Source organism: Pygoscelis adeliae, unplaced genomic scaffold, assembly GCF_000699105.1.
Source record: "Pygoscelis adeliae isolate BGI_AS28 unplaced genomic scaffold, ASM69910v1 Scaffold62, whole genome shotgun sequence".
NCBI lineage: Eukaryota > Metazoa > Chordata > Aves > Sphenisciformes > Spheniscidae > Pygoscelis > Pygoscelis adeliae.
This window is the reverse complement of record NW_008824401.1, coordinates 7008535-7023488: the sequence shown is the minus strand read 5'-3', so window position 1 is coordinate 7023488 and position 14954 is coordinate 7008535. Positions and strand designations below refer to the sequence as shown.

Here is a 14954-nt window from a genome sequence, read left to right as displayed (position 1 = left end):
ACCGTCGATATCCCCTGTATATCCTTTAATTAATACTCACAAAAAATAATTGTATTTACTATGTCATTTCGACATTAAATAAAAAACTAGAGCAGTGCAATGGAACAAAAAAGTTATGAGTCTGAATTTATTCAGCAAAGGTGGTAAAAGCTTTTTTTCACAATGCACAGAGCAACTACATTTTTTCATGCATATATATATACCTTGTTTGCTGCATTTATCATAGCCATATGCTTGTGCCATAACTAAACAAAATACTACAATTAAGAGTATGAAATGCTGGTCACTCAAGAAGAAAGAGATACATGAAGTGCTGAATTACAGTACCTATCTCATGACCCTCACAAAGCAGATATGCAGAACAGGCCTGCTTGCCATATGATCTGTTTTAATACAGTCCAAAATAAACAGGATGACATTTAGAAAGACAAAACCAAAAATACCATGGGACTAATTTCAAAAGATACTAGAGGAGATTTTTAATAGAAAAAAAACCAACTTAAAACCACACAGCAATGGTGTTAGTTCCATGCAATATTTAACCACCAGGAACAAATTGCAGTTACTGTATTTAATTCCAGATCTGAGCAAAACCAAAAGTTTTAAAGATCTTTTAAATAGCCAGAAATGCAACAGAATTTCAGTTTGCCTATTACCGCTTTCATGAGACAGCTGATAAAGACTGGAGCAGCCAGCACGCAATAGTTTATCACCTCACTGCTTTTGTGCAGTCTTACTCTGCAGTGAGTGAGTGGATTCCTCTCCACTGAGGATCGCACCGTGTAACGTATTACAGATCAAGAATCTGCAAGGGGGAGCTATTATACTAGCATGCCACTTCATTCTCCACCTGCACACAGTCAACCTTGCCAAAAGAATGGAACGATTGTATAAAATGCAATCAGAAAATTACAAGACTGAAGCAGAACTGAAGTTCATAGAAGTGAATCATTTACCAGTGCAATCAAATTAATCACTGTAGCAATTTTGGGGGTGTGTGTGTGTGTGTGTGTGTGTGTGTGGTTTCTTTGGGGTTTTTTGTTGTTAGTTTTTTTGTTTGTGGTTTTGGATTTTGTTTGGTTTTTGGTGGTGGTTTTGTTTTGTTTTTTTAACAGAAGGTGTTTACTGCATGAGTAAATAATTTCATATGCTTCAGAGACAATGCAGCCTGACTGTTTTTAATATTTTATTTAAGCCAGTAATAGAATAACATAATTAGGTAAACATCAAAGGATGATAAGTGTTAGGTACCAAAAGGTATTCCGAATAATAAATCTGTATGTTTATACCCATGCACACAAATACACTACTTTTAACAACTTTTTTGGAGTTTTTCCAAATAGAAGCACTTTAAAAAAAACCCAAAAACCAGGAAGAGATTTTTCTTTCTTGAGATACAAAAAAGCTGCTGTTGTTATAGATTGAAATACTTTTTTCTCCCCCTCAAACAACACTGAAAATAGTAGATTTGGGTATTTAATGACATATTTACATTTGTGGAAGGCTCTCATAGATACAGCATCTTCCAGTAAGACTTAACTGTTGCACACAATCAAGTTTCTTAACATTTTAAAATAAACCATACACTAGGTAGGCTGAGGCACAATGTATCAAGATCTGTGGTGAAGAAAAAGCAGAAGAAAGCAAATGTACTCACGACAACTTATGACAAGTCAAGTGAGACCAATACCTTGGAGAAATACAATTTTAAGAGTATAAAAATTAAGTGGCTTCTAAAGCAAGCAATAAGAAAAACATTCTAACAGTGACAGAAAATCATTAATTTCATTTTTTTATGCACCTTGTCCAAAGTAAGCCTTGGGTCATGAGCTACCATGTAAAAAACTTAAATAGAAACCACAGTCCAACTGAAATGGATCCAATGTTACCAAACGGATTAAATGGTTCCCTATACAAACCAAGAGTTGTTCTTCAAGAAACTCAAAGGACAAAATTAAAGGAACTATTGTTGGAAATATGGAGCAGTTCCACAAAATACTCAGTCTCCACAGAATTAGGGTTAACAGATGACAAAAGCACACAGTGGCTAGAAACATTCTGCTCTTCCTTTCACTACCTGACAATTGACTATTCTGGCTCTTCCTTTCTCATACCATCTTCTTTGCATTTGTATTTTCAACCATCTCTAGACATGGTAAATCTAAACAACTAACTCCAATATAAATGTTTAACTGATGCACTAAATTTCAAATAAAAGCATGCTTAAATTCATTTACATAATTTGATCGGGTATCACGAAATAGAAACTCGGACTATAAGTTTTAGGATAACAAATAGCTAGGTATCAATTCACTCATCCCATGTGTAACAGTCTAAATATGTGATACATCTTCACTTTATTAGAGACAGACCGATACATATTTTATTATACTATTAATCAAAGACTCAAGATCTCCAAAGCAAGTAAAGAATGCTAATGCAAATGTCATATGTAGGATGACAAATATTTTACCTTGAAAATACAAACACAGGTAGCCTGTTTTCATTTCTAAATGGTTATTATGGAACACATCTCAACACAAGAGTCCTCAGTAAGACAGACCCTGCAGATACTTACATATAAAACCACTAGAATATATTAAAATTACAAGCAGATATGGCCATTTATCTGTCTGGATATTAACCTTTGCCTTGTAACTTGTGAAACTGAATACTGCTGTTTGTGAACAGTAGACACTGAACATAAAGATGTTATTCTTTATTTTCATTATTTTAGCTAGGGTTAAAAGGAGGAAACACAGTATTCTACATTAGCATTTTTGATCATATAATGTGGCTTTGCTCATTTTTTGATGCACCGTTTCTCTCCTTGCATTAAGCCTAGAGAGTCGGCTGCTTTACAGGACGTACAGCTCAAGTTTCCTGGTTATCACACTTGTGTAGTAACAATTAAAAAAACCCCTTAAGAGCTCATGCCACAGAAGGCCCGTAATTTAGTAATCTTTTTATTTATTTTTAAATCAGTGAAAAGGTACCTTTAAAAAAACACTAGAGTTGTACAGCATGTCATTAGGAGCCATGTATCCTAGAAAATGCAAGAAAGACAGCTGGGAAATCTAACCTTGTCAGCTCTCCCAGTGTAAACTGGGAATGTGTATGAATTGGAACCCTTAAAGCACTACTAGTACTATCGATAAAAACATGACCCACTTTCTTCATACTGTTCTAAAGACAGAGAGTTTTAAATTGTTTTTAACTACAGTGGTTTTCAAACTGCAGAGGTAGGAAAAGATAACAAAGTTAATGCCACCAAAGAAACTATTTCTGAACTTATTTGTACAAGCTGACAACTTATTTTTTCGCAAGGACAGAGGCTGCATCTACTCAAGTGCTTTACAAATGTATCTATGCTTTATACTTGTATAACAAAGCTATTCCTCTCACAGGTGAAACTGAGGTTTGTTTTTTTCCAGTGCAAGAAGGCCTGTGCTGTGAACTTCTGCTAGCATAGCTGTACTGGTGAGGAATCACACCTTTCCTCACACAGATGCACCTGAACAAGTCTTCAGCAGAGGCCTAAGCCAGAAGTAAACTATCCAAACTTCTAGAAACTGAAAAGCAATGGGAATATAAGAAAAAGTGATTCACACAGAGGTGAGAGAGCGAAAAAAGAGCTTCACAGTGATCTCACCACTATAAATAAATGGTGCAATTACAGCTTTTCCTTTTAAAAACAGAAAACCACACACACATGCAACAAAGAAGATCATATAGTTCCTGTGTAAAACAAAAAATCAGTACTGAGGAGATCTTAAATGCAGTGAGCTTCTTGGAAAAAAGTTCTAAGTCATCCTTCAGGTTGGTTTAGTTTTTTGTTTTTGTTTTTTAATACAAGTTAACAACAAATGTAAACAAACTCCAACTGCAGGCACATGATCCACACTGAAATGGCAAAACCTGGGCATTTCCGATTGCCCTAGTTACACATCACATGGAACAGCACACTTACTGAAACACCACTCCCCACCCTGCTGCTGTCTAATATATTTTATTTTGCTTGCTGAATCTATCAGTCTGCATCTTTCACTTACAACAGTAATAAGCAGCTACAATGAATACTATTTCAGGCAATATTTGCTTTCAAATGAAACTGAACCACAGCTTCTTTTTTTAATGTTCTAGTACATTTAGTACATTTTTAAAAAATATTTAGAACATTAGTAGGTACATATACTATCATTCTTCTGCAATGTTAATGGAATCCTTAACTTCAGCCTTAAAGCCTAATAAGGAGCTTTTAGGAGAAAAAGAATGGCTCCTAACATGTAATATTAGAAAATCAGCCTACTTAACAGTAAAACTCAAGAGACCAGCAGCCTATGTCTCCTCCACTGCTTGACCACCTCTGTAATTCCTCTCTATGACTGCCACCAGATGCACAATATGGATTCACTTGACTGGGAATAACTTGAAGGATTTATTCACGCAAAAGGACATTACAGGGAGAGGTCTACAGAAAAGCTGTAGTTTTAATTTTATTAAATCTTGTTCTGAGAAGCAGAAAAGCAGGGAAAAAAAATGAAGCAGAATTAAAAAAAAAACCAGTATGCAACAGTTGGTTTTGATTTCACCCACATAAAACTTGCAAAAGCAGTCGGTTACAACGGACTCCTTGTACTAACTGCTCTGAAGTTTCTTTTTAGTCTTAAACTATACACTTGTTTGTTAAAGAGTAACCATGTGATACCCTTGCTAATTCTAGATAGTATTTTCCTTTGCAGATGAAAAATAAACTGTCTTATCAAATACTTCTCCATCAGTTAATTTCAAGTAAATTTTTTAATATGAAATTTATAATGGTTAGCTTCTAACATGCATTAATAATTTAATAACGCCCTCAAAAATACTACAATGACAGCCACAAACACCTGAATTTAAAAGTTTTTAAAAGGCTCGTTATCACCTGACTCTAGCTGTCTTTATTCTTTATTAGGTCTAAGCACAAGAGAGAAAGCCAAACAAAAAAACCCCAAAAAACCAACCAACCAAAAAAAAGGAAAACAGTAAGGAATTACTGGCAATTGAGTAAGAGATGATGACAGTTTTATTCATAATGTCAATTTCACAGATGTGGTTTCCCTGTTACAAAGGCTTGAGTCCTGCTCTGCTCTGGAAAAGTTACTTATGTCTATAAGGCTTAGTATTCAACAACCTCTAGTGGTTTCAGTTCAAATAGCAACATGTTGTTGAATCACATTTTAAGTTGTTTTTAGGATCCATACCATAAGTAATCTGAAACGTCAGAATTCTTACTTATTAAACAGTGATTAACAATACACTTTATGAATGACAGGAATAACACGTAGTGGAGGAGGAGGACAGAGATTCGCTTCTTTTTCCATTAGTGTGTAAGTAAATTGGTAACAAGGCCAGCTATTACGAAGGTTTACAAAACAATCACACACACATGCACAGAGTGGTGCTGCTATGCAGTCAAAACCGATGTGTTAAAACAAATCTATCTACAACCCCCCCCAGTGGCTGCTGGATATGTTGACCAAACCTAGACGAAGAAAAAACTTAGAGATGATTCTTTCAAGCTACAAACGCTAGGTAAGTGTCAAACAAAACTCTTGCAAATTTGCCCCAGAAGAATGTGCACAGGAATAAACGCGTGTTGCTCATTTAATCAAGGGTGCTGAACTAAAGGTTTACGAAACAAGTCTGAATTTTCAAGTTGTCATCAAGTACAAAATCACCATTTTGTCACTTTTTCATCTCACGTTCTGGTCTAAGAAGTGATCAATAGTATATTATATGCTAGATTCCTAGAAATACATTATACTCCAGATTCCTAGAAGTTTATGCATATGTTCAGCACAAGATTTCCCAGTGAGTCTCCCACATTCCTTCCAGCTGGGACTGTGAGTTTCCACTACTCTAATGCAACCAGCTTACAGTCAGAAGTCTGAAGTCTGATACCACAAAATGAACTTTTATTAAGGCATTTCTTGTAAGTTTTCATTAAAATTACACAGGGAAGTGATAAGAATACCAAGGTCCTTTTTATGCCTTGAAAACAAAAAGAAATTACAGAATAACCTGGAATGGAAGCAACAATGATGGTGTATTCTGATGATTTAAAGTAGCAGCATAGCCATTGGGCAAAATTAACTGCTACACGGCATCAAAGAAATAAGTGATAGCTTTAATTCACAATAATTCACCTACTGTTGTAAGGAGAAATTTTATTCAATAATGTGACTTTAAAAAAAAACCCAAACAAACATATGGTTTTACAGATCTTTAGAGCACTAACAAATTCATTATTCTGAATTTCCCACACTGCATGCAATAAGCATAAAATGTGTTTAATGGAACCAAAAACGCTGCACTGATGTTTGGCAGTTACTTATCTACATTACCCATTCATTATGCTTCCAGTTGCAAGGAATGGGGAATGGACTAATATAAACAAATGGTTTAAAAGACTAAGAAGTAGATACATAAAGAGATGCAAGATCAAAAAAAAAGTCCTAAGGAAAGTCACCCAAAAAACCTCCTTTGAAGTCTTCCATCTTAAGTGTCCTTGTATACACTTTCTTTTGAAATGGGAAAATAGTACAATAATAAGTTTGAGATACTAAGTAACTCAGTTGCTATCCTTAGCAACTTTTAAGCATCACTCTCAGTTTTTACTCCTCTTTTAGCAACAAGCATGGTTATAAAGTAATGCATTGCTATTCATAGGCTATTTTGTATAACTAAATGATTATGTCCCTCTTAAATGTTGAATCTGATTTTTCTACTTTTAGAGTTTGCATTAGATTTTCTACTGGATTTTACTTCAAAGTGCCAAAATGACTGAAGATGAGATTCCATTCTCCACTGTGACAATAAAGGGCGGCAGCAGAAGGAAAGAATAAAGGCTGTATCTCAACACTAAACATCCATTCCCATTACTAAAATTCTCTCCTGAATAGTACCATTGAATACCAAGAAAAGTCAATTAATAACTACCATTGTTTGAAATAAGCAAAATTTCTCTGTATTAGCTAAACAATGAAAATAATCAATACCTTCTCTAACAAACAAAAGAAAAAATTGCAATTAGGAAAGGAAGAAGCAGTTACCTGTGGCCTCGAATATCAGACTGGTCACAGACTCCTCCTAAAGCAATTCTGTGAAATTCTCGACCCAAAGTCTTTGCAATTGATCTTCCAACGCTAGTTTTACCAACTCCTGGGGGCCCCACAAAACAAAGAATGGGTCCCTTGAGGTTGTTTTTAAGCTGTCGGACAGCTAAGTACTCCAAAACTCTCTTCTTCAACTTCTCCATAGCATAATGATCATTATCCAAAAGAATTCGAGCTGCACGAATTTCAAGGCGATCTATCAATCATTGACAACAGAAAAGATATCAGCACATTTACCTTTAAAAATAGAAACAATTAATTCTACAATACAAAAGAAACAAACACATTCTCAAACATGTTCATCAATGCAATCCCCCTGACACACACACGTATTTCAGACAATGTTTTCCTATAACAAAGGTGGTATTATTCTCCTTTAATAAGGAAATTAGCCATAAGCTAGACAGATCATAGTACCGATAATGAAATTTAAAAACCCCCACATTTTCACTGTGTCACAGATTGAAATCTAGTCAAATGAACCTAGTAGCTATTCTAGAACAGCAATTCAATGATATGCAATTTTTTCAGCATTTGCTTTCTCACAGAAATAGTCTGATCCTCTAAGGTCTTCTCAAAAGACAAATTCATCCCTATGTCTTCATCATCTACTTATAGTAAGAGTCTATAACTATCTCAGAAACAGAGCAAGACCCTATTGGCTTGAAGGGCAGGCTTTACTTGCTATGCAACACTTAAAGTGACTTGGCACTGTAAAAAATACCCATGAGATACCAGGACTGGAAAAATTTGTTTTTTGCGATTGCCACAATTTGAGATAAATGGTCAGGTCTCACTCATGGACATTAACTAATGCTTTACACAGAGCAGGAATTTCTGGCACAAAGCAGCTGTCGTCTTTGCTCTACTACATAAAGAGAGTAGGCAGGAAGCAGTGAAGCCTATCAACTCTGCACACACACCCCCTTCAACTTCTATGCTTTCCAGATGCAGACCCCTCATACCAGTAAGTGTGCATATTTCACATACAGACAACTGTGATTAAATTCTCATCATCAACCGTGTAAATTTTTGTAATGAACCACTGAACAAAAAATTCACTAGTGATCATAATGTTCTATTGGATTTTCTATTTCTATATTCATGTATATTTTTATGCACTGTAGCTACGGAGTCCAAAGCATCACTCACATGAATGTGAATACAAACTTTGCAACTTTGCTTAAACTAGAAACTTCAAACTACGTGTGACATGGCATAGTTTTGCAAGATTGAAGAGCAACTTTTACCAAAGAACCATTCTGCTAGGACATGCGTGTCAACAAATACTTTACTCATTCTGGGATCCTTTGAATAATACTGTAGAGATCTGCAAAGATGTGTAGGCAGATCTTTTTACAATTTAACGATTAAAGAAAGTATTTACAAGAAGATTTGTAAACAGCCAAGGCTCTAGCCCGAAACGGCCAAAATTCATCACCACGCTTACGAAGAAGGCAAAAGATAGACAAGCTGGTGTGGTATGTTAGATTTCTTTTTAAGATCGGATTGTTTTAAATGCCATTCAAAAGCCTCATTCTTCAGGAGCTGCTAGGAATTAAAATCCTTTGCTCCAGCAGTACAACTTCTAGAAAGTAATTTTGCCTATTTAATCTACTTGTGTTGGTCAATAGAAAAAGTCATATTTGATTTTCTATTCTTTCCTCACTCTCCATTTTTGCATACTGTTCCCACATGAATAGTATCACTCTCTGCTCACAACTTTTGAAAACTGTGGTACAAAGCTGACATGATACTCTGTTTTTCCTATTGTACCTGAAGTTGTAATTATGAAAATTAACCACAATCGTGCTTTTTCATCTTTTCGCTCCTTACCAAACTTGGTTAACTTAAGACATACCAGAACCTTCTTCAGGAAGATTAATGCTACAGAAATGTACAAAAGCTTTTTTGTCTGACATACAAAAAATAATTAGCTGCTCTTTCCTTCATTATTTCAGATAGATGCTACCACAGATTGTAAGTAATAACACCTTCATTTTTCTGTATAGATGTTCCTAATACTTTTTAAATTCACACTTAGATGTACAACTGAGCTACACAGGCTATTCAGTATACAGATACTACTTTAAGCCAGGCAGACCGTAAGACTTCAGTAACGTATTGATGACATTTTTATGATCAGACAATGAGACAAACATTTGCAAGACAGAACTAAGTATGTAGTGTTTACACGATGGCTACTTGTCCTAAAATGTCTGTGCAAGAGACAATCAATAATAATAAAAGGGTTTACCTTTTGTACTCTTGTTCCATGGCAATTCTACCATCAGTTCCAAGTAATTTCTTGTCAAAGCATATTCTGGCATTGACTGAGGCATCTTCTTTAATCTGGAAATACACACACAGAATTCATAAGGCTAATCAGGAATTAAGTGCGAAGTAAGACTCTCCTGCACCACAAGACAGATATTAGCAAACTTGAGGTCATCAGCATGACCTCTTACTTTCTGACAACTGTAATACTAAAAAAGCAAGTCACTATTCCATCAATTAGGAGATTGTCTTTGCATAGTAATAGGTTATTTATAGGATACAAAGAGAAATGGAAAAAGGAGTCAGTTCCCTATGCATACACAATGCATGCACCACTATATATGCATCCTCACCGAAGAAGTTGTTAACCACCGTATCACCATGAACAGCACAGTTATCCCTTCACCAGAGAAAAACAGAGGAAAAAAGACTCAAAACCGGGTCAGTTCATTCATTAATTATTACAACTACAGTGTTAGGTTTGGTGGTTTGGTTTTTTTTTGGGGGTGGGGTGGGGTGAGATCTTCACTTCGTAACATAGAGGCTTAGAGCTTACAGTTTAATGTTATATTAATGTATAAACCGTACCTAGAAGACTTCATATTTCTTTGTCATCACCTTTGATGTTCCAAAAAGATGAAACAATGAAATTCATAAGCAAAAAACAGCACTCTACTAAATTTTTAAGAATAATTTCCAAAACACAACCAACACAGACATATCATCAAATAAGAAAAGGTTAATGCAAGATTTGTTTTAAAAAAAATAAAATAAGAGAAGAAACCACCATTTGAAAGTGTCCTACCTCTTTATTTCCTTAAGACAAACTTTAAGAGCTTGTTCTGACATACTGGATGTTCTAATCTTTTTTTCCAGCATGACAACATCATCATGATCTTCCTCCTCCTCATCATCTTCTGTAGTGCTTGGAATGTGACTGATTCTTCTACTAGGACGAATAGCTACAACCTATGAAATGAAAAACAGAGCCAGAGAATAGTATCAGGTTTTGGGTTTTAAATAAGGTATGTACTTTGGCTTTGAATGGAAACCATGAGAAAAACATGCAAGGTGCTGGGAGAGCCTCCTTCATAGAAAAATTCAGAAGATTTTAATCCGATAAATAACTTCACAAAGTGTTATTGGTACTACTTTAAAAAGTTACAGTTCTTATTTTACTGTATGTATTTCCTAAGTGCATTTATCATCTACCCTTAACTAGCAGACAACAGAAGACAAGAGCAAAATGAATTATTTGTGATTTTTTGGGCATTGCAGCCCACCATATTAAGCAGAATAAGCCTAATGTTTACAAAACAGCTAAGTCTTCTCTCTAACCTTTTTTCATTTCTCAGTTAATTCCTGTTTACTAAACTGCATAAGTATAGTTAGATGCAGCGAAAGTCTAAGCTGCCCTAGTTTAGCAAACCACATTTTACAACACACCAGGTGTATTTCAAAACATTCATTTGCAATGCCATTAGTAAAAGGTACACCTTTCACTGCACAGGCCAAAACTCAGCGTGTGCATACCATGCAAGTAAACTGGGCATCAAATGACTCTTTGAAGGAACCTGAGCATTTATTCAATGTCAGAAAGTTTTAAAAGACTATGTTCTTTTTTAGGCATCTAAACAGCCATGGTTGCCAGCTGGGTGTTCTCTGCAGCTCCAGACTGATCATGAAAGATTATGGCTATAGATTAAAATTTTGCACAGATTAAAATTATGCATGTTCATTAGCCTGTTTAAAAGTGCATCTTTATAATTATTTAGGATGTTTAAGTATCCCACATTCAAAGGTCCATACCCTTTTATCATCATCCTGTTTGGGCTTTCTTGTTTTCTGAAGCAGCTTCAGGCCTTCAATCTGTCTAACAAGCAACGGTATAGTCATCTTGAACCGTTCTTCCAACCTAACAGCATCTAAAATCTAAGAGCAAGGAGTTATAAGTAGCCAACAAGTTCACGCTGATGGATCATCAGTTTGGGGGAGAGGAACATGGAAGGTACTGTTACTGTCTTTTGACCAGAGTCATAGAATAGATGGTTTAGGAAAAAAGGTAGCAAAAGGTAGCACACAAAATCTAGCCTCAAGGGTCTAAATGCAAAAACTGCAAAGCACTCCAAAATAGAAGTAGTCTTCTATCCTGTCTGTTTTTAAAATGTCTTACTATTTCAGTCACATGTTCTGTGGCAAACATCTATCAGCATTCTATTTTTCAATTACTGAGCCTCAGAAAAGAGCTAGCCCACTAAGAAAGTTACAGCATGATCTCCTTGGTTAACCCAGAAAAAAATCACCTTATGCCTCAAGGTGGGTTTTTTTTTTTTGGTTTGAGGTTTTTTGTTTCTTTTGTTTGCCTTTTTAACATTTTATACAGTATTCCATTTTCATGTTTAATGATGTTGATATGTGGAAATGGGTAGAATTTGGCTCTTCTGTATTTCCACGGCTTCCACTGGCTGCTCTTTATCACTTCTAATAAAAGACAGAGCATGGTAAATTTAATGACCAGTGTACCTTCCTCCAGCAGGACATTCAGCTACAGTACACACCTTCACTTCAAATTACTGCATTAATTTCTACTTGTTGTTTGAAAGAACACCTAACTTATGCTTTCAATTCAAGGTTGAACATGCAGCACTGGCAGTGACAAAAGAAAAGGAACAACAAAACTTCTGAACACAGCAAGCAAATACAGAAATCAGACTAGTAAGCATCAAGCCATAAGCATCACTTTTGCATAAAGTTATTTTGACACACAATGCAAACTTAACCAGTGCCTCAGTGTTTAAAAAAATCCCACACTTCAAGATGTTTTTAAAAAGATAAAAAACAAACTGATTCTGAAGCTGTTGGTATTAAGAGATGTATAATGATCTGTCAATTGTGATAAGTAAGCAAGATTTCAACACATTTGAAGAAAGATTTATTGTCTTTACCATGAGAAGGGAAAGTCCACGTTGTATTTCTTATTGTTTAATAAAATGAACAGTTTTCAATACTAACTAGATTCATTTACCTATTAGGCGAGTTCTGACATATAGATATATAAACACTTCAAACAACAGCATAAAAACTTTTTACAAGTCTTCACGCTCAGCTGTAACACAAATACCTTCTGGCGCAACATTATCACTGTACAGTCTCAAGTGTAAGCAATTCCAAAATTATCTAAAAGTGATTAACCATAAAAAAAATAGCAAATAAACTCCCCTTAAAAAAGTTTAAGAACATAATACCTGAAGCTTCTCTTGGTTGGATGTACGGATGATAGAAGTCAGTATATCTGGCAAAGCTTCTCTAGGCAGATTGTCCAAAAGACGTCTCAGCTTTGCGACTGCAGGAACGGACATATCCAGCATCTCAACCAACTGTAAGGAACACAAAATGAACAATATTCATGGTTGCTATGTTTCTTTTTAAATTATTTAAGTGAGTATCTGACCTAAAAAGGATTGCATCTTTCAGTATGAAACGTGTCTAGGTACCTGCCAAAAAGCTACTGAAATAAATAAAAAAAGAGTTCACAGAAGAGGCACTAACTCAGCATAGGGCAATCAAGACTTTGGGCTTTCTGCTTGTTCGAAAAGTTAAAAAATACCATCATTGTTTGCAGCACTTTTTTTCAATGCCTACATCTCTTATTCCCCCCACACATACTGATTAAAAACTTTCCCAGTTATGTTAACACTACGGTAACTCTTCTTCCATACATCCTTTAAACTCAAATTCCTTATACCTGGGTACATCTGTTTATAATCAAGGCTCTAGAGGTTTTTTTTCCCTTTAGTAATAAAAAAAAAACCCTCACAAAAAATCAATCCATTGTATGTTATCATTAATTCTGGAAAAAAAATATTCAAAAGTATTCCTTTTACTAGAGTGTATCTATAGTATTGCTATATATGAAATAATACCAACTTATCACAGCACTACCATACTGTCCTGGTTTTGGCTGGGATAGAGTTAATTTCCTTCCTAGTAGCTGGTACAGTGCTGTGTTTTGGATTTAGGAGGAGAACAATGTTGATAACACACCGATGGTTTAGTTGTTGCTAAGCAGTGCTTATACTAGCCAAGGACTTTTCAGCTTCCCGTGCTCTACCGACTGAGAAGGCTGGAGGTGCACAAGAAGCTGGGAGGGGGCACAGCCAGGACAGCTGACCCCAACTGGCCAAAGGGACATTCCATACCATGGGACGTCATGCTCAGTACATAAACTGGGGGGCGTTGGCTGAGGGGCAGCGATTGCTGCTCGGGATGCGGGTGGGGGGGGGTTGCACCCCTTCACCCCCCCCCCGGGTTTTTTGTTTTTCTCTCTTGTTGTTTTACTTTCCACTACAATTTTTATTTTTATTATTATTCTATTATTTCAAGTATTCAACTGTTCTTATCTCATATTTATTTTGTAGCAGAAGTACTGAAACTCTAATAGTCACTGAAAAATGTAAGAACTATATTGAGAGAAGAGCAGATAGGAAACAAACAAACCCCCCCAAATATACATATAAATACATTGACATATCGTACATAGGATTAAAACCATTTACCTGCACTGCATACTTGTAGAATTGTTCTGACAACTCTCCAAGTTCCTCCTCAGATTTATGCTGATTAGTAAACTGCTCAAGTCGATCTAACTGTTCAACTTCAGCAACAGGATACGGCTTCTCTTTCAGCAACTGCAGGATCTGGAATCGGCAGAGGCCCGTAACCAGCAACGTATAGTGTGGCTTGGGCCAGTTGCTACCAACCACCTGAACTGCCAAGGCAGCGGTGCCAATCCTAAAAACAGATCAAATCTTCGTATTATTTGTCACCTTCCAGAGAACATTTTGTGTACCTCTTAGCAAGAAGCAGTCGAGCTATAGGTTGGCAAGAACCTCCTGGGTCACGGTTCCTTACCATGAAAGGCAACCAAATTACACAATTGCCTTTGTAATACAGATTACAAAACCAAACCCTAAAACCTGAAAATGAGTGAGCTAACTGAAAAACTAACTAGGATAACACAATAGTCACCCGATTTAGAAACACGTAATTTTTTCATAAATAATTTAATGGATCTTGCTGTGGACAGGAACGCTAACGTTTCTGCTTAAACTATACGCATTGGAAAATTGAGTATAATTTACAGTTCTTCAGTGAAATTGTCAGCCTCATTCTGAACAAACATTTTAGATCACATGTACCTATTTAAGCAGATTTAAAACAGAAGTTATTTTCTTGCAGAACCTTACTAAGTCCACCGATGTGATAAAGTTTTGAGAGTAAGAATTACAGCATGTTAGTTTTACTCATGCTTTATCCCACAGAAATACAATCCGTTCTCCATTTTACGTGAACTAGGTCACCGTCCGTGCAACTTACTAGGTGAAAAATATTATCGTTAACAACTGCGACAGCCTGCTCCTGATAAGGACAACTGCTCCTGGCCTGCGCTCTTTGACACACCTTGGTGTCCTTTTTCAAACTTTTCTTCCAGGGGTCAGTCAGAGCGAGCCCATCATCATG

At 35.9% G+C, this 14954-nt stretch overlaps 1 protein-coding gene across 1 annotated transcript in view; it reads right to left on the bottom strand.

Annotated features, from left to right (window-relative positions):
• Window positions 1-14954, bottom strand: part of LONP2 (lon peptidase 2, peroxisomal) — a 144088-nt gene that overhangs the window by 33170 nt on the left and 95964 nt on the right. Inside the window, 6 exon segments of the mRNA XM_009320342.1 lie at window positions 7095-7353; window positions 9415-9509; window positions 10240-10403; window positions 11244-11366; window positions 12680-12811; window positions 13991-14260. Of these exon segments, the coding sequence (XP_009318617.1) occupies window positions 7095-7353; window positions 9415-9509; window positions 10240-10403; window positions 11244-11366; window positions 12680-12811; window positions 13991-14260 (1043 nt within the window).